The sequence below is a fragment of the Cygnus olor genome, chromosome 2 (genome assembly GCF_009769625.2).
Source record: "Cygnus olor isolate bCygOlo1 chromosome 2, bCygOlo1.pri.v2, whole genome shotgun sequence".
Lineage (NCBI taxonomy): Eukaryota > Metazoa > Chordata > Aves > Anseriformes > Anatidae > Cygnus > Cygnus olor.
This window is the reverse complement of record NC_049170.1, coordinates 134989421-135011027: the sequence shown is the minus strand read 5'-3', so window position 1 is coordinate 135011027 and position 21607 is coordinate 134989421. Positions and strand designations below refer to the sequence as shown.

Sequence of the window (21607 nt, the reverse complement as noted above, 5' to 3'; positions counted from 1 at the left end):
TATAACAAGCTTCTCACAGTTACCAATCAGCATTTTGCATAGTATTTTTGAAAATTTAGCTTAGTAGAACACGTAGAGAATGCTTCTGCTCATCTGTGGTACGATGTGTGAAATAACCCTAATAGTCACCTATGACTGAAAGGCTAAAAGAACACACGGCTCTCTCCCATTGTCTTCTGGTAGTGTGGAATGACCAAGGACAGAAGAAAGGCTTATATTTGCCTTAACAAAAACATGCAAGATGTGAAAATCACTCCATGAGCTGTCCCATGTACTTCAGGTAGCTGTTTTGGGCAGAGAGAGCTGAGAGAGTCTAGACAAATACATAGATGTAACTGCTGCTGAAAAGAGGATGCTTAGCATTAGATTTTGGCTATGCACTCCAGCTGCACAGAGCACCCTTGTGCTTCTTTCCTCTCTGTAGTGCTAAGATGACCATTACAGCCATGCCATATTCATTTACATTTTAGCTTCCATAGTTTTTTTTAAGGTCAGTGAGGTAATTACCTACTCCTCATCCATTCTCTTTTTTTTTTCTCTCCTCAACTTTTACATTTTACAGCTTGTGTACATATATGGCAAAGACAAGAGGAAAAAATCTTCACATATGTTGCCAAATAATACGATATTGATGTGATAGTATAATCTAATATGATTGATGGCAATCCATAATTGCAAGCCAAACATGTGAATTCAACCTGTGAATTCTTCCCCCCTTTGGTTGCTCGCAGAGTACTGCACACTGGAATTTGGGCTGAAAATTGACACATGCCTTCTGTGTCCCTCTAGGGTCACCTCCCAGCTGCCACAGCTGAAGATTCCAGCCCTGATCAAATTCCAGCAGTAATTCGGAAATGCAAACTATGCTGGAAACAAGAAAAAGTTTTGGAAAAATGTTACCAATTTTTCCTCTTCAGTCTGAGCTAAAGAATACCTGTGGCACTGAAAATATAGCAAACCATTATAATAACTCATGACATCTATTAGAAGAAGAGACAATCCAGTGCACTTAGCCAACATCCATCTGCCTTCTTTCAATATACTGTGCTCTCACTGACCTTGGCAGGCATTAAAAAGCATATAATAACCAAGTATGAAAAATGCAAGGATATGCTAGCTGTGATATGATGCTGTTATTGCAAATAGCTATCTTGAACAGCAAAAAGGATAAGTAAAGCTATTAGAGTATGCATTGGTGTATGACTTCCTGCATATACTGTATCAATTATAACACACTGCTTTTAAGAATTCATAATGTCTCCTTATTCCATGCACAAAACTACAGATGCATATTACAACTAATGTTATAATAGAAGATATCTAAAAGATAGTAAACAGTCAGTACCCCACATCTGCTTTCTAATAATTTTTGTCTAAATGTGTATAAAAATATATAAAACCATTATAGAACAATTGTATGAACATTCTCTGAGTGATGGCAGCTAAAGATTTTTTTTTTTCTGAATGGCAGATCTGTCATTACTGAATGTTGTAAATATGTATGGCATACAAAATAGCATCTATGAGATCTCTTGGAGAAAAAAAAATGCTAAAGAGAAACCGCGGTATAGTTCATTCTGTATATGAGTTGATCAGACTAGCCACATTTGATGGGTCAGCATCACACTTCACTCTGTTCACTGAACTTGCTGTAATTCTAAATTGTGAGAAACAGAAGAAGAAAAAAAAAGAAGTATTAGAATGCTTTCCTAGAATATCACGTAAAAGTAGTGGATAAAAGACTGATGTGAGGGGATCAGAAATGTAAATCCAAACAAATCACGTTCCATAAATTTCCACCTTTTTCTACTCTGTTCTTTTCTATTCTATCCTGCCATTTTTTCTTCACTCAAAATTCCTGCTGACCTGAATGTCTTAAAAAGTCATATGAAGTGTAGACACAGTTACAGTGTGGTGCTGCTACTGTGGTCACCCTGCCGTTTTACTCCTGTCCATCTTATCTGCAGTTGTTAAAGTAAAGGAACACATCAAGAAACCAACTCACATATTTTGAGTGCTCTGAAGAGGCATTGGCAACATACATACACTGTCCATAATAATTACATTCAAAATTTGAGACTGTGTGCAAGTTTTTCAGACAGCTCCACTAAATCATTATTCAGAGTTTTGACTTGCTTAGCAGCTCCCATAGAAGCATGTTATCAGTTCCTCGAAAAATGGACTTCTGAGCTCCTTTTTACTTGAACATTTATCCTGGTCTTTCCCATTTCCATAAAAAGGGAATACTAGCTATCTTACAAGAATGTTAGGAACATTAATTGGTGTCTATAAAGAATGTAGACCTTTTATAACACAACAATCATGCTAATTCATCTAATCAGACCCAGGCAAAATACACAATAGCCATCCCCATTATTTTTGCCCTGCGGTTACCATTTCAGTAAATTATTTTTGCAGAGCAACAAAGAAAAATGTTGAAAAGCACCAAAGAGAACATACTTTTCCTAGTCGATCCACCAGAACAAGAGTCAACTTGCCTTATCTGGGTAAATCAATGGAAAGTGTATTTTGTCCATAGGCAGTTCTAATTAAATTAGTAAAATGTGCTGGATCACAGTAAAGGGGAGAAAGAGAAAACAGAAACCACAGACCATGATTAGTTTAATGTCTCTTGGAGAGCGCTCTGAACTGAGCTCTAGCTATGTTTGGAATCATAAATACAACCATGGGAAAGCACACTGCTTATAATGTATGCTCAGTTACACTGGGATTACAATGGAAAAGGCTTATACAGTTTACGAGGAAAGCCCAGGTTTATAGCCTTTAAAAAAGAATGGAAGAATTATTATTGAGCAAATAAATACATGTTTAAGCAAATGCGTGTTCAAGCCTCTAGCCTCAATTTCTGAGCAAATCCTTCTTCCTCCTCCCTCTAGCTCTCCCTTCCACCTCATACATGTCCTCTCCCCTCTTTCCACCAATGAGCCAACACATTACACTGCAAGGCCAGGCAGAGATGGGCTTTTTAGCTCTGAACAAATTTGCCAGGGATCCAGAAGTGTTTTGGTCAAATCAGCTTGGAACCCCAACTCAAATTTATCCACCTTCTCTGTTACTTAGCACATGTGCATCTCAGGGCAATGCTAACCGGAGGCATGCTGTTTAAGCAACGCAGACTGAGGAACAGAGTGTAGCTTTAGTTATGCACAGCTGGGTACAAGGTAATTTCCCTCACCGAGAGGCTACGTTAGGTATTTTGAGATGACATTATGCTTTCCAGTGGACCAAGCACCCAGGTTAATGCACCTGAACATCATGCCTCTGGATCCAGCATAGAAGACATAGAAGTTATTGCAAAAGGAGAGGAAGAGAATGCAAGCAGGGAAAATGTGATAACTGCAGCCCCAGAGGCTGAGGACTGGTTGCAGAGAATACAGATAAAAGATTTCTGCACAAAACATTCACTGGATAAACGAGATTTCCCCAGACTATCAAAGTGCAGTGAGCGTCCAAGAAGCCCCTCCAGACTTCATCTACCCCTGCTGTAAGTCTCACCCTGTGAATCTGAATGGCATCGATTGCTGAAGAAACAGATTCAAAGAAGACAGGGTTTTCGGATTCAAGATTTCCACCGTACTGCATTGCTTTTATCAAGGAAGCTGTAATAAAACAAACATATGAGCACTGATAAGGTAGTGAGGATATATAAACTGTCATGTTAAAAATTTTGCTGTAAGCTTATACTTGCCTTTGCAGCGTGCTAGCAACACATCAATGTGTCTGTTTTTACAATCCATGTAAATCTATATGTGTGAAAACATGAAATTCAAAAAAAAACAAAACTGTTTAAAATACCAGCAGAGAATAAAATACACAAAAAAAGAATGTATTCAAAGCAGGCAGAGCATGAAGTGCTATGTGTCAGGCTATGCTGACAGCAGCCACCAGAGAGAGCCCCTCTATAACACAAACAAGAAAACCCACACTGAACAGGAAAGCATCATTTCCTCCCCCCTCCACAAAGTACTCTACAGTTCTACTGGCAATAAAACTAAATTGATTAATAAGATAGCATTTATAATTATATTTTTTAGATTAGTTTTTCCAGTATGCCTTTTTCAACAAGTTGCTGCATCTCCTCTCTGTACGCTTACCAACCAGTCCAGAAAGACAGGAATTTGACATAGGAAACTTTGAAACTTCCAGTAGTCTATCAAAAAATTGCCATAGTCATCATGCTACATTCTGCAGTAAGTTGTTCTTTTTCCTTTCTTTGAAAATATGCAACTTCATAGAGACTAGGTATCCAATAAGCTAGAAAGTAACAAAAAGTGAAAATAACTCTAGAACTAGAGTAGGGCCTTTTCTGACAGATGAGGAAGCATCCAAGGCAGTCCCCATTAAAAAATAAAAAATAAAAATAAAAAAGCTTAATTCATCCATGTAAAGTGGAACAATTCTAATAGAAGAGATTCAGTGAGAACCGCATCAGAATAACAGTTTTTTAAAAAGGAACCAAAAGCCTGCTTCAGAATAAAAATCCTTGTAACTCCAGCAGAAGTGATGGTATTTAGAGAATTAGCGAATGAGTGTAACATGGAAGAAGTGCATTCTTCCTTTGGGTAACTCAGTTCTGGACCTGTCTTTCAGATAGAGATTGCAACCCCAAACTGTATCTCATAGCCCAGGATGGAGTTGTATCCCACAAATCTGTCTAATACCTCTTTGATTTAATCTGCATTCTGAGATCTCAAAGACTTTTTGGAAATTAGTTTCACAAATTATTTATTTTTTTACCTACTAAGCTTATTGAATGCCTTTATTTTGAGGGGGGATGTAGTAAGGAATAATTCCTATTCACCTTACTTAATTATCCCAGTTTTCCTTTTGACTATATACACACCTAGATATGTTGTTTTAATTTTATTATTATTATTAATATTATTTTTAATTTAGCACTTCATTATTCACTTCAGTAAACTGAGAAAACAGATAGGATAAGAAAGGGCCTGGGCTGAGACCCAAGTTCAAATCTAGTCTTCTATCTTACAAAAAAAAAATAAATAATATATGAACCAAACCTTGCATACCCAATTAAATCTGTACTAACTGTACATCTTCTATTAAATGCCAAACCCTATGGAAACATAGGAAATGGATTCTGAATATATTTTTTCATCTGCTATATAGAACTGATCATTATGGTTGCTGGTTTTGGTCTTCTCGGGGCTCCTGCAATGAGCAAGGAACCCAACCTTCTAGGTATGTAACCCACAGAAGAAAACATGGAGATCATTAAGACTCCTGGCTTAGAAGAAAGCAGGACATATAGATAAAATCACAGAAATAAAAGCTGAAATTTTAATGGTGTAAATCCACACATAGGTCTGCTACAACTGACATAACTGACATGACAGGGTTGAATATGACCTAAATCAGCTTAAAAATAAATAAACACATAAAAAGCAGTGCTTTCAGAAACTCATTTCCATTAAATATGAATACTTACATTTGCACTGAATGTCACTTAAAATATTTAGAATTATTTGTATACAATTTTATATAAACATAGCGCAGTTTGGTACCAAAATTCTGCTCATCTTTTCTGTAAGTGACCACATTTATCCACTAATGTGAGTGATGTGAGTAGTAGCTGGTCCCAATAACTTGTGTGTGCAATCATATATTTCTATGTACAGAATGTATCTGGTGTTATAAATACCTGAAGCAACATGGAGGCTCCAGTGTAGTCAAACAAACTCAGTCCACTGCAGTCTAATATCAAAACACGTCGCTCACTCTGAGATGGCTGCAGTGACTCACCTGCACATTTGATATGGGAGAAAGCTTTAATTAGCAAATAGTCAAGAAATGTGTATAACGACAGAACAAAATAAGCCCAAAATATCACAGTAAAATTTGTCTATTGTTTACTGGGACATGCATTAAGCAAATGACACATTTTAGAAGTACAGATAAATGAAGTGCCATCAGAGCAATGGGGTGAAGTTGACAGGCAGAATATATTATTACTGAGATGTATTAGACAGAAATAGTCTCTCCAGGACAAAAAAAAAGTTCTTCAGATTTGAAATTCTACATGATTCTGGCTTGTTTGGGAAAGTTCACTTAGGATTCACAGAGAAAATATACCTCTCAGATTCTTAAACTGCATACATACTGAATGTGTCCTGAACTAGCATGCAGATGATTCCTGGCATTTATAAAAGGAAAACAATAAAACAATGTACATCTTATTTACAATGGTCTGTGGACAAATAACAACTTTAATATTAGTTATCACAAAACATAAAATTCAAAAAAAAAAAAAAGATGAATGAAAGGAATTATGAATGTAAAGATAGGTTAATTGAAATGGTTTTGACACAGCAGAAGAAAAGATTTTAAAATCTTGAGGGGACTTAGAATTTTCTTATTGTGTAGATTTATAATGGTGCTAATTCCCTTCTGACAGGAGTCTGAGTCTTTTGCACTTGCACCTCCAGAGATTTACTTTCTTTGTACCGTCCAATGTACATTAATAAACACATTGCAAACAAAAATAAAGAATTTCAAAGAAAGCCTGCCTGGCATTACTGCAGTGGAAAACCAGGAAGGATTTATGAGATCTGCTGGTCTGCTTACTGTAATCAATTCTACAAAACTCTGTCTCCAAACCAAAAGAACTTACTCTTTCCCTGTTACTTACTCACCCCCAAAAGCAAGCACATTTATATCTGCAGGTTCCAACAAGTTTTACCTTAAAAAATGGTCTGAGGTTAATTTTCCCTTTTGATTGTTATGCTGCTTAAATACAAGTTAAAAGTTTGATAGTTCAAAAACAGATTTTGAATAAATATAATTACAGCTAACTTGCTTCTGTATAACAGAAGCAATAATAAAGAAATTGGAAGGAAGGAAAGAAATAGAGAAGGAAGGAGGGAATTGATTTAACTTAGAAATACTACATTCAAGCACAGAAGTTGAGCTCACCTTACACCTGAAGTGTGCTTAGCTGATATGTTGCACAAGCATACCATGAAACCCTACTATTATCACTATACTCTGAAATCTCTTCCTTGACAAACCTCATGAAGGTCAAACCATATGTACACATGTACATATGCATAGAGAGAGAGAGGCTATGCTGGACTGGAGCTCGCATTACCTTCCCCAAATGGCATCCTGCCATTAACTGGAGGCTGCCTGACCTCTGAAGGGGGAGCGGGGGGAGAACCTGCTGCCTCTGAACCACTGGGCAAGGGCAACAGAAGCTAATTAACTTGTTGCTGATATAGACAATGTCAACTCAGTATTCCCCAGAGGTCGAAAATAAAGTTTTTGACAAAGATGCCGCTGCACCTTCTAGGACAACTGATGTCAGGACAAGAATTATGTCTTCCTGCTCCCCTCCTTCCTAAAAATTTAAGCCTAAAATTTTAAGCTTTTTTAGTGATTTTATTTTTCCTCCTCTCCAGTTTTTATTTTAAAGCTCCCACAAAGAGTCACCACACTCTGCTTAGTACAAAGAACAACAACATTTAAGTCCTCAAGGCAGGACTTAAGGAATCAGAAAAGAGGTCCTGTGCTATCTGTCATTTCTGTAATGTGAGATACCAGTTCATCCAGTGAAACCACATTTCAATGAAACCTGAAATGTATACTGACAAAACCTTCCAAAGATCTCCCCACAAACACAATGTTGTGTGCTCATTTACCATTTTACAGTATAGCACTGTATAGTCTCAATAGCCATTATTGTTATGTTGCTGTGCTACAGCAAAACATTTTATCAACCCCAAGTAAACTAAACACTGTAAAAACATAAAAATGTCATGAGCCTAGTTAATAAGCATAAACTATCAGACAACAGCCCCCAAATCAGATTCTTTACTGTGGTCTTAATGCTTATAAGTGTTTTAAATAAACACAGCATTTGAATTCCATCCATGATGAAGTCATCTGTATAAAGTATCTTCTGCAAAAGGTTCTAGCAGCTATCCCATGGGAATGTATGTGCTCTGGTTTGATTTAAATGCTATAAAATGTGGGAAGAGTAGAATTATCCAGTTTAATCCTTAACTAAAAGCAAACCCTTAGGTTTTTTTTTTCTTTATTCTGTGTTGTACTGTTTTACTGTGCTGTATTGGTGGCCACAGTGTCACTGATAACTCAGATGACATTTATGAGTTTTTCTCTTCAGTGCCTTAAAAGACCACAAAGACTTCACATAGCTCTAATCCCACCCTATTTTTAGATTTGCATATTAATGTTCAAGTTCCACAATGAGCTTAAAACCAAACCAAACAAACAAACAAAACACAAGAAAGCAAGAACACAGCTTAGCAAAACAGCTTATTAGGCCTTTGGCTGAAGACCAATAAAGGCAGCAATGCTGGAAGTGATCCCCCCCCTCCCCCACTAGGTACCCGTATCCATATGCAGAGTGATTTGTGTGAAATAAGCAGGGACTCCTGCAGACAAAAATATTTTCATTGGTTTCCCACTTCTGAAATCTTATAAACTCAGTCAAGAACAGAATAAAAACAGGACCTGTTAGGCCAAGGTTAACAGAGTTTAACAATTTTTAGCACTCATGCTTCAGTGAAGGTGAGATCTATCTGAAATACTAGTTTCCAGACAATTTGAGTTCACCTATAAATAAATAGAAAAACCTGGAGCCATTTTGCACACTTACATCCATCTTGGTTTTAATATAATTTATAGATAATAAGCTCACCATGACAACTTCCATTGGAAAATGAACAGAGTAATGTGTTCTGCTCACACTGAAATAAAAGCAATGAACAATTAGCATACCAAGGAAAACTAATCCAATGCAGAGTAACCAGAGGAAATCAATGCAATGCACAAGAATTCTGTTTCTTAATATCAAAATTAACTCATTCTCTCCAAAAACCATATTGTATGCAACAGTCTATTGGATATGTTATATCTGCTGAGCAAGCCTTTCATTATTCTTCTAATGTCATATAAAACTGTAACCTCACTTTTTTTTTCCCTTCAGATGACTCAATCTCTTTGACATTTGTATCCATTATAAAACATATTATGAAAATGATGCTCTCGGGAAAGCAGGGGTTAAGAAGCGATAGAAAGATGAGAAAGATGTTCTTGAAAAGATAAATTCAAGTTAGGAAACTTTTAAGATTAACTTCTACTTGATGCAATCTCATCTAAGGTTTTAGTGAGAATAGTTCTGATGTAAATTTATTAAAGAGTTATGTTTATCTGGAGAAATGTTTTTGTAATGGTTTCAATATGAATGTTAAGTTGTCAGTAGACATATGTTTAAAACAGAAATATAGCATGGAAACAAAATCCAAAGTGCAATACTTTTTCATTTCCATTATGTTCCCTAGAAAGACTATTATTTCACACACATACACACACAAAAAATAAAAATAAAAAAAACTATGCACAGTATTTCAGGCAACTGTACTGCCAAGTAACTTCCAGAATAGACAAAGGATAACATCTCACTCCTAAGTAACTTATAAATTAACTTATTAAATTAACTTATTAATTCATTGCAATTATTAAATTAACTCATAAATTAATTCCATGTAAATCCTAAGTAATTTCTCTCAGTTTGGGAGTTTGTTATCTTGGTAATCCAAATCAGTTAAACTAGAAGAGCCAAGGAAAAAAAGCAGCACAATATCTGAGCTGGATTTCTGAATAACAAGAAGGCACCCATCAGAGTAGGAATGGGTAGTGCAGATCTTTAGCAAGAGACAGCAGAGGTGGTAGACAAATATTACTGTTTTAACAAACCGTCTAGGAAATATCTATGATTTTCTCAGTCCAGTTCACCAAACCAGATGAGATTGCCTACAGTTTATCTTTTATTGTATTGGATTGGAATGTCTTCATTGTAATGATAGAAAAACAGTACGTTTTTCCCTCTTTCTGGGAACATTGTAGGAATTTTTGGTAGCTATGTGCAAATAAACTTTATAAGTACAGTCCTTACTGGGACATTTTCCAAAAACAAGTTATACAAACTTTTTTCTGCTATTTATTTTTCCAATACAATCAGTGCAGAAAATTAAAAAGAAACACTGCCTCAGGTGAAAATTTCAAGCAGTTTGTACCTTCTTCCTATATCTATTAAAATTATTCATAGTTAGAATCAGAAATGAAGCATCTGTCTCTCATGGACTCATCTCCAGAGGGAAGAAAAAATTAAAAACAAAACAAACAACAACAACAAAATAAACAAACCCACAACTTTATTCAAGTAGAATTTTAGCTACTCATTGACTTTTCAAAGTCACAAGCTCACATTATCTGAGGTTATGTAATGGTTCCCAGAAATTTTGAAGAGCTTTGGCTAAGTGTTTTAATGTCTTTTACAGGACCTTATATTGAGAGGTAGGAAAGATATTCTTTTCAAGTAATTATAATAAAAAATGCAAAGAAAGCAGTCATACTCTTCAGCACTGTCACCATGATTACTGAAGCATGTAGCACATCTTACCTTGTTTACATCTTCACATGCCTGGCTGCTCGTGCCATCCTTCTGGATTATTTTTGTAAGGTCTGCCTGAAATTTCCTGGCATTCAGAAAGACTAATGGGTTGGTGACTGAAACTATCTTTACCTGTTTTAATGATTCCTGTGAAATGAAATAAACAAAATGCTGAGAAATTTATCTTCATTTTTCAAATTAAAATAATAATAACAACAGCAGTAATTTCTTTAAAAGTCATGAAAATTCCTGTAAATCAACCTAGAATGAACTTTGGATTGTGAAGATGATCTAATGGATAACCATCTTGATCAGCTTCACACATGACTGAAGTAAAAAAGTAATCTATAAGGAAAATTATCCTTAATTCAGGTTAGCACAAAAACAAAATCATATTAATTCCAATGCACAATACTAAGAACTATCATCTGGCAAATAGTAGGAGCACTGTTTCAGCTGGTGTGATTCCCAGACACAAGCAAGACAAGGTCTGCAGACTGGGAAAATCTTCTACTAGGTAAGTATTACATGTATTGTAAAAAGTAGACGAGTTTTTGGAGCATACAATGTGGCTGGTTTGAGGAAACAGTCATAATGCTAATCTCGGTCATCTGAAGATGACTGTAGTACAATAGGGATATTTCTTCATGGAAATGAAAAAAGCCACCACTGACTTCAGTACGAGAGGAAATTTCCACCAGTCCCACTTCTCTGGTTCTCATACCACCCTGAGCTGAAGTTGAAGCAGAAAATCATTTAACTACATCCTGCAGCAGAAGCTCCTGCCCTGGAAGAAACCTTTCTGTAGCCACTCTTACTTCACTAAGCCCTTCAGCAAAAGCAAATTCCTGATGGTCCCACTTGTACTGACTGGATCCAGACTGAGCCTGATTTAAAACTTTGCTAGCATTTATCTACAACCAACATAATCAATAATCCACACAAGAACCATCATCTGCCCTGGAGCCTGTCTTTGCATTTTATCAAAAAAAGTTTCATCCAAACTTCACACTGTAAAAAGCCAGTCACGATGTGTGTGTATATATATATATAAATATATTAGATATCAACATCAGCAGCTCAGTTGACACACAGGTTTTCTAGGTAGAATTAACCTAATTCTACTGATGTCTTCACTTTTGACAAATTACAAACCAACTGTGTGTCTCTCTTCCTTGGGAAAGAACCCTATTCTTGCTGTTTTCCCTGCAAATATCCCATCTATGTGATAGATACCAACTACTTGTTCTCTATCACCATCTGAGACAGACCTGACTCATTGTGGAGCAATTGCTCTCAGCTGCTTAGATGCTTGCTGCTTGTATTTCAGACTTGAAGAAAAGTCTGCTGGCTATTACGGTCTTCTACTTTTCCAGTTGTACTATTTGATCTAGTAAAAGATACTACATCTGCATGCTTTTTATCTATATTCAAATAAATAACTCTTCTTTTATGCCTCTAGTGTTGTAAAACAGGAATAAGCAGGATCATATTTTCAGTAGCATTTTCTACCCAACAGGCATGAAACTATCGATCTTTAAATATCCATAACAACACTGCTAATAAGCTCCAGTTGGCAAAAACACAATAGGATTAATTTGCCTTTCAGGTATGTCTTTCATAGAGGCTGGACCTCTGGATTACACATGGAAGTTCAGAGCATTTTGATGAGAAGATGAGAACAGATGAGAAAAAAAGAGGATCATTGAATCCACAACTGAACATTTCACAGTAATGATTCTGTTTATTTTCATTACTGAAATATTTTTTTAATACCAAAGTAAAATATATGATTTATGCAAGTATCAGCTCTCAGAAGTGAACTACTCATGACAATGGGTAATAGGAAGTAAAACAAACAAACAAACAAACTCCAAGAGTTTGCAAGAGAATATAAATTCCAAAATCCTCTATTCTTCCTCATGAAAGTCAAAGACATGCAAAGTTACTTAACTAGGTCGTACTTAAACACAAGTAAGTGGAGCTGACAGAGAGGCAATTTTGTAGAAGCTCAAAGAATCATGAGATTGCATTGAAGATGCACAGTTTTCCAAACAGACCTTAAGCAAAACAGGACTGAAAATCTTTACCACAAACCACACAAACGATCTCCTTACTGTAGACTTCTGAGAAGCAGACAAACTCTCAGACACCACCATAGCAGACATCATACAGGCTAATGAAACATCTCAGACATCCAGAAATGAGGCAATGAACCCCAGACTATGTACAGTGACTTACTACAATTTACCTGTGAATGCAATCATCAGATCACCAACATAGTTCAGTCTGTCAAGCGGTAAAGCCTAACCAGCAATTAAAAAGAGTAAGAGTATATGAAAAATAAATAAATTAATTAAATAAAACTTCTTAAACAGGGGTAAAACAGAGGTCAATACGTGGTTGAATGTAGAAATATTGTGAAGTCTAACATTCCCTTAAAAACTATTCTATAGATGGCTTAGTATGGAGACAAGTGGACACTTTGGTGCCATACCAGAACTGACAAAGTAGAATATGCAAAGACAAAATAAGGCAGATGTGCAGAGATCAAAGCCTGTGATCGTCAATGAGCTAATATGAGGTGAAAGACTTGAAAGTCTCAAATCATAAGGCCAAATCAAGCTGATGGAAGACTTAGGTATAACCTTTTGTATGGAATCACAGAATCACAGAATTGTAGGGGTTGGAAGGGACCTCGAAAGATCGTCGTCCAATCCCCCGGCCAAAGCAGGTTCCTTAGAGCAGGCTGCCCAGGTAGGCATCCAGCCGGGCCTTGAATATCTCCAGAGAAGGACACTCCACAACCTCCCTGGGCAGCCTGTTCCAGTGCTCCGTCACCCTCACCGTGAAGTTCTTTCGCATGTTGGTGCTGAACTTCCTGTACTCAATTTTGTGGCCATTACCCCTTGTCCTGTCCCCACAAACCACTGAAAAGAGGTTGGCCAAATCCCTCTATCTCCCACACTTCAGGTATTTATAAACATTGATGAGATCCCCTCTCAGTCTTTTCTCCAGGCTGAACAGACCCAGGTCTCTCAGCCTTTCTTCACAGCGAAGATGGATGGGGAAGGATGGGGAAGCCAAATTTGTCTATCAGTCCTGGCTCTGGTTTAGTTCTAGCTCCTTTCTCAATAAAAACTCTTCTGAGAAAAAAATAACTTATTTTTGTCTGTTCTTGCCCAGAAAGAAAAAAAAAAAAAATCATCTCAGGAGGTGTTTTTACTCTGTCACTTAGAAGGATGCTGCCAATTGCCCTGCGCACATGGCACAGCTCTCTCTACACTTGGGTAACAATACAGTTTAGTGAATGCTTTTGGTACAACGTGTTTCAAACAAGTTTCTAAATACCCTCTTAATTTTTTCCACATCAAAGTGTCTTTTCTCCTGTTGATGAAATAATCCCTATAAATCCACAGACCTTAATGGCGGTGTAGATCATTAAGCTTGCATATTTTCATGTTTAAAAGTCCTGTTGCTTATGTCTAAGCTGTTATTTACCAGTGCAACTTGGATTACTCTAACATTCATACATTAAAAATTACCCTAAATTACCCACTGACTCCATAAATTAAATTAAAAACATTTAATATAATCTTAAAAATATTTTCCTTTTTTTTTTCTGTATAATAACCTCTTGAGCAATTTGCTTTCTTAACAAAATGTTATTTTCCCCAGTGTCTGCAGACACTGCTTTGTTATTACTTGGTTACTGGCACTAATCTTAATCATTCAGGATAAAAAGATGGGGGAACAGTTAGCTTAAAAATGATGCACAGGAATTTGTACAGATATTTTATTAACTGACACACACACACACACACACACACACACACACACACACAAAAGTAGGCAAGTCAAATGTTGGTTACCCATCTCTGACAAATTTACTCCACCAATTTTCTTAAGAATGAAAAGTGATAATAATAATTGACAGTTGGGCCAGCCTCAACAATAGTGTTTTTAATTTACATTTTAGAATCCTCCCCATTCTCATGTACCTCTCACATTCCAGCATTGTTCAGCATGCCAAAACAGTAAACCCACCCAAGCCAAATTCAGATTTTGAGCCTGAGATAGCTCTGATGGAAAACATTTGCCAGACAAAATAAATTCTTCAGAAGAGTGCCTCTTAATAATAGGGTAATAACTGCTGAGCACGTTGCTTACTTGTACAGAAGACCCTTCATATGTGTTGGGAAAGTAAAGCAGGCATAGTAGAAACTGCCAGGATGAAGAGGTCAAGATGTCCTAGTGAATGGACTCCATGCTGAAAGGACACATGATTCTACTTTCTTGGCTGCTGACCTACTGTTTTGTTTTGGAGGAGGAAGGTCACCTCCCTGGGTCATTACCCTTCCCTTCTTACCACAGGCCCAACCACAAGAAACTTTGATAATAATGGTAATGAAAAAAAAATGAATAAAAGGAAAAAAATAGAATCTTTGACTAGTAGGTTTAAGTTTGTAAGAAGCAAATTTGAAAACCACGTTCTTTGCGATAGATGCTTCCATCCATATTTCATATGACAGTACCCTCATTTGAGTTCAGTGTGGTGCGATGTGTGAAGTGGTCTGACAACTTCATGCTGCTGTCTCTTCTTCCTACTACACACAGTGTCCTCAGGGACAGCCAGGTCACAAGGGGCTGGTGGCAGAACCAGGGGTGGAAAAGAGGTGGTAGATGATGAGGGCATCAAAGGACTTTCAGGAAAAGAGGAACTCTGAAAAGAATATTTATTATCTACACAGCTATCATCTGTGTAGACAACCCTTGTTCTTGCTGAGAAGAGATTTCCCTAGGCAGACAGGATTTAGGAAACTTTATAAAGAGCAATTCCTCACTGAAAAGTAACAAATAAACCAAGGCAGGTAGATATAAAAGGACTTGCCCAACTTAACTTTGCAGACCAGCAACAGAACCAGGAAAATATTCCAATTTCCTGAGGCTACTTTTCTATTCTCTATCTCACACAGGCTTTAGATTCAAAGTGATCATTTCATAAAAATGTTCTGAAAATACTGATTATAAGCTAGTAAACAATTACAGAAGATAAACAAATATAAATTAGTAGGACACAAAAGAAGGAAAAGAAAAAGATAATTTAACTTACACAATTATCTTCTGTTTTGTATTTATATTCCACTTCTTTCATATTTTTCAAATTCAGTGTCCTTGCTCTGTAACCAATACAAACAGAAAATCTGTGAGGCAAATAATAATAGTCATGAACAGAAACAGAAAGTGAAACACACCAAAATTACAACATGCAAGTTTAAAGTTATGACAATGCAATCCATATATATTTTTGTGCATATAAAGCTTATTAATCATAATCATAATGAAGTTAAAAGAGTAAAAGGCAAATTTTAGAATTATAGAATATCAATTTGAAAATTTAATAACCTTATATATTTATTCAAATATTAATAATAAAATGTTTATATTAAATTTCATTATTTGTTTATATTATTAAATGTTTATATTATTAAATGTTTATATTAAATTTTATTATTGACTTATATCTGGCCAGAGAGCTAGTCTTATGTCAAGATATGTAATATATAAATTACAACTTCTAATGTACAATTTAATTTTAATTAATATTTTTTACCTACAAAATCATATTGTAAGGAAAGGAAAAAAAGATATTCAATAGATATGAGTTATGAAACTCAAGGATTTTTTTTGTCATTAAAATTGATGCACCTCTGTATGATAAAACAAAACATTATGCTATAGCTGTCAAAGTGGAGGACTTAACTAGAAAAGCCGGTGTCCCTATGTTCTCTATATGGTCAGTGGAAAGAGAAAGCTGCCTTGAAAAGGCAGTTCAGTGTAAGATATTCTACTTCCATACATCCTTTGCAGGAACACATTTAAGTGGAGAACAAGACATCTATAAAATTAGCTATCATCTGAGCTATGTGCCTAAAGCAATGGAAATCATCCCAGAACACAAGCATTTAGTAGATGCAGCAATGCGCAGGGAGGTACTGGGTCACTGCAGGTACTGGGGTCAGCTAAATGAGGCTTGCAAAACTCAGCTGTTCTCTCCTGTCTGCATAAATCTAGCTGTAGCTGCTGCTGTTTTTTAATATATTCTGATACATTACATAACATACCATGTCCAATACTCTGGTGTCTGAACAGAGATTTCACAATAAATCATCTACAACATTTTTTGTGCTTTAGTGTCTAACTCTTCTGCAACAGTCATTACTGAGAACATTTTTGTCCGTGACTGGGTGACTTACTGCATGTTCCCGTGCTAAACTTACCTGTGCAGTACAACTTTTAAGATTGTTAGATCTTTCAGTGCCTTTATATTTAATGGACAATCATGTGCAACATGATCAAAGACCACAAAAATCACTGGAAAGAGTCTTATTTATTAATTTGTGCAGGTTCAGGCTGAGGTCTCCGTCCAATAACAGAGGATAAAGCTTTTTTTGTCAAATATCCCTACCCTTCTGTTATAGAATCATAGAATCATTAAGGTTGGAAAAGACCTCCAAGATCATCTGGTCCAACCATCCCTCTACCACGAATGTCACCCACTAAACCATGTCCCTAAGCACCACGTCCAACCTTTCCTTGAACACCCCCAGGGACGGTGACTCCACCACCTCCCCTGGGCAACCCATCCCAATGCCTGACTGCTCTTTCTGAGAAGAAATGTCTCCTCATTTCTAACCTAAACCTCCCCTGGTGCAACTTAAGGCCATTCCCTCTAGTCCTATCACTAGAACCTCAGTCATCCAAACACAGTATGTAAATAACTTGGAAACTTATCTTTTCTTTTACTAGCAGAATTTACTCATAGCTTAGTTTGCTGAGTAGCAGAAGGTTACGAGAAAGGTTCTGACTGTTTCAAGCAGAAACCATCTGCCATAATTTGCAATTGTCTTGCAATTTTGAGCTACTTTCATGCCGATTCTGCAAATTAATTCTGTGAGAACAGAGCTGTGCACAATTTTAATGAGCATTAAACTGAACTGTCTATATGGTATTTAATTCCAGTGCAATTAAACGTTCGTGCAAGCAACTGTCTGCTTGCCTACAAGTCATTTGTAGGACTGGTGAGTTATGGATTAATTTTGTAGTACGAAATGATCATGAACGATGATATTTTCCTTTACCCATGATCAAAAGTAGCAACTGTAATATATTGAAAATAATATATGAATATATGTTAGATTTAGTTACTTTGTCCTGACTTTTCTAATTCACACATAGAATTTACAATGAACATTTCAGACATCAGAAAATGTTGTGTAATTATCTTTCATTAATGTGTTTTAGCAAAACAAATATCAGCTTGCCAATCCTGTGCTAGTCTTGTCAGAAATACTCTTCCTCAGAGGCAAAAAATTATTGAATGGAAGCAAATTTATACTACTGATTGCCCTGTTGATTTTATGCTACCTTCATTTAATGGGTCCTAGAGATGTGTAATATTAAGAGAAATCACAAAATAATGCCATAGTATAAAAAGTTTTAGCCTACAGGTGTGACTTTTCCTTCTGAATGATCTTATCCTATAATTTTCTAAAATTAGAAAGGAGGGTGCAGTGAGGACAGAGCCAATCTGTTTTCAGTGGTGCCCAGTGCCAGGACAGGAGGCCCTGGGCACAAACTGGCCCCCAGGAGGCTCCCCCTGAGCACCAGGAGCACTTCTGTGCTGTGCAGGTGATGGAGCCCTGGCACAGGCTGCCCAGAGGCTGTGGGGTCTCCTTCTTGGAGCCCTTCAGAAGCCGCCTGGACATGGTGCTGGGCACCCTGCTCTGGGTGTCCCTGCATGGTTGGACCAGGTGGCTTCCAAAAGTCCTTCCCAACCTCAACCATTCTGTGATTCTATGCAACTAAAAACTGAGGTCTCATTGTTAAATTTAGTGTACTGTATATATATATCCCATCAGTGAAGCAATATGCCAGAAAGAAGACAAAATGATGTGGTACTAGAACATTTCAATAAATTATAACTTACCTGGAAAAGCGGAAAATCACAGTTATTATAGTGCAGACAACGCCATACAACAGTCCCACATTAGCAGCAAAACAGATTGTGAACACGTAAGTACTAACCCATATGCTCTTTAAGGAGGGAAGAAAAAAACTTGATTAGGTGAATGGCGATTAGCTTTAATTTTGTAACAATCCACATTATATGAGTCAGAAAAAAAAAAAAGAAAAGAAAAAAAAGAGAGGTGAACATTTGGATCTTTGAACTGACAAATACAGAAGACTGAATTATCGATCAAAATAAGGTCACTCCACTGAGAACACATCATCCTAATGCTCACAGAAGTTCATTTTGGAGTTCCTTAAAACAGTATATGAAGTTGCACTAACAGTCTAATTCAGAATAAACTCAGTTTGTTAAAGCTATATTTGATTTTTTCATATTGTAAGTTATTGTCAGCTTCTTCATTGCACACAGTTAATATCCTCCTTTCCTTTTACACAATGAAGTACCCTAAAGATTACATACAGAGAGCTCTTCTCACACTAATTATTTAATTGGGAATTATAATTTGATAGGAAGTTAATTAAAAGTGGCATTTAGCAGACTATAGCTGACTAAATCAACTCTATAACAATTTTAAAATGTTGGGGAAGGAATTCGTTCACATGAAAATGGTAAGATTTCAGATTGCTTCCCCATCTTTCAATGCTTGATAAATAATACTTTGAATTCATTTTAAGTATAATTAAAAAAAATACAAAGAATATCTGAAACAAAAGTCACTTTAAAAGGGTTTTTAAATATTTAAAAGGCAAAAAAAATTTGACGTTTCTTTTTTTTTCTTAATTTATTTCTAAACAAAAATAATCATCTATATTTCCATACTATAACACTCCATGTGGCATAGCAATGTATAGATTTTTAAATTAAAAGGCGAGAAATATAAATGGCTGGATTTCTTATATAACTTTAATGTTAGGGATATTCAGCACGTATTTCTTTCCTTGAGGAACCCTTAAGCAAAGACTGCCACCTAATCTTTATATAAAAATTGTTAAAAAAGAATGGCAAGTATTTTCACTCCTATGAATATACTGTTCTCCACAGGTGCCCCTTTGAACAATTACAGTGCTTCTTGTTAATGTTTGCAGAGGAACAGATCACATTACAATGGCACGATTGGTGTTAAAATTACCCTTTCTGATGCTTTCACTTAGCTCGGAAAAGCCAGAGACAATAGCATACTTTCAGCCTACCACAGGAATTTTGCTCAATTAGATTTCAGAACTGTTATTTTATGTATTATAAACTGTAAGTCATACTGTACTAATTCATGCTTCATGGAGGACAGAGTGTTACATGACTCTACTGAGAAACCTTTTCCTCCCTCATCTTCAAAAATTCTTAACTACTGCAAAAGGTTTTGCAGTCGCCTCAATGACCCAGCTGCCAGGAAATGAGGTGGTTCATTCTTTGAAACAGTTCTCAGTCTCCAGTAATATTTTAAAATGAGATCTTATACAAATTGCTGTGGATACATTTGCACACACACACACACACAAAAAAAAAAAAAAAAAAAAAAAGGAAAGCAACTCATGTTTAGCACTGACTGATCAGAAGGAAACTAATTCTAAACTTATTTATTATATATTTACAAAGGAGCTTTCTGAATATGAAAGGGCTAACAGAAGGACTACAAACCTGAAATTCATTTGGATCAAGAGTTGGCCCATTCTGGTAAGGCTGAACCCTTGACAAAGCCTGAGATCAAGCAATCCACTTCAACTGCAGACCTGTGCCTTGTTGTCACCTTATTCTTGATATCACATCTAACTAAATATCTGCTGCAAGACCTGCAAAATTCTTCTTAGTCTCAGAAGAAAAAAGGAAAGATGAAATCCCAAAACAAAGTCCACACTGGAAGAATCAAAGCCAAAAATGTTGAAGTACTGCTGAGTACTGAGAAAGCTAGTTGAGTACCCCTTTAGCAGCATAGTATCTTACATCTTAACTGTAACCAGAGACTCCTATTGTTGTAGAGGACGAGCCAAAGCAATCATATTCTCATCTGCCAATCACCCTTTCAGTGATTTATATTGGCCTTGAGTCAGTACTTTTTATGCAGAGTAGCATCAAACTTGTAGGAAGAAGTTATGTTAATCTGCTAGACTTTTTTTTTTTTTTTTTTTTTTTAAATTCATGGGCTGTTGTAAGGTTCAACAAAGAAGTCATAAAAACATCGAAGGTTTCTTTGGCAACTTACTTCAAGATTGTTAGTACATACTCCAGGATAGATAGGATCTAACCACTTCATTCTTCAAACCTCAGAGATAATGTATTATATGGGTACATGTTACTCTCAAAAATCAAAACAAAATCCAACTTCAAAATATGCTTGTACTATATTTTAAAGAGGGAGAAAAAGAAACAAGTAGAAGATACAGATTTATGTTGAATCCTGCGTGTATCAGAAAGTATCAGAAGCTTTGGGAGGTATTGTGACTGCATGCATGTAGCAACTATCTCTGAAACTCTATGGGCAGTGTGTTTCCATGTAGACCTTTGAATTTCATAGGATCTACACATCCACCACTGGGGGAAGGCTGCGACAGGAACTTGGTGGGATAAAAGCATATCAACAGAAGTGGGAGAATACTCTCTAGGTCAATGATTAAACAATGCAACACTAAAATACAGTGATACTAAAAGTTTCTGTACCACTTTGAAAACTGATGATAGATTTACTTTTAATTGCAAACTGAAATGATCAACTATTGACTGTATGGGTATGGTTCATTTCACTCAACATTATCTACAGCACAGATGTCTGCATCTGGGTGAGCTATCTAGATTCCCACTATAATCAATGGAGACTTGCTTATCAGTGAGAGAGGGGAATTTAGGATGATTCTTCCTGATTGTGTTGGTGACTACTTAAGGAAGAGATGAGTCATGCCCTAACATGACTTGACTGACAAGCTTTGCACTGTATATACTGTGAAGTATGCCAGTCACTTGCATGTAGCCAGGAGAATCCTATTAAAGTCCTCTTCATTCAGCAGTTGCCTTGGCAGAGAAGGTGCTGGAGTCCAGGAGGAGGCTCAGACTACAGGGAGGATACATAGTACATCCATGCCCTAACATCCTTCTGCAGACAAATGACTGATGCCTGCATACATTCC

At 36.4% G+C, this 21607-nt stretch overlaps 1 protein-coding gene across 1 annotated transcript in view; it reads right to left on the bottom strand.

The window, feature by feature from the left end:
• Window positions 1-537: 537 nt before the first annotated feature.
• SLC26A7 (solute carrier family 26 member 7) overlaps window positions 538-21607 on the bottom strand; it is a 66729-nt gene continuing 45659 nt past the window's right edge. The window contains exons 11-18 of the mRNA XM_040546449.1: window positions 18447-18553; window positions 15570-15636; window positions 10466-10603; window positions 8702-8750; window positions 5684-5784; window positions 3710-3764; window positions 3517-3620; window positions 538-1657 (exon numbers count right to left, since the gene is read on the bottom strand). Coding sequence (XP_040402383.1) covers window positions 1622-1657; window positions 3517-3620; window positions 3710-3764; window positions 5684-5784; window positions 8702-8750; window positions 10466-10603; window positions 15570-15636; window positions 18447-18553 — 657 coding nt within the window. The 3' untranslated portion in view covers window positions 538-1621. The remainder of the gene's footprint in view (window positions 1658-3516; window positions 3621-3709; window positions 3765-5683; window positions 5785-8701; window positions 8751-10465; window positions 10604-15569; window positions 15637-18446; window positions 18554-21607) is intronic.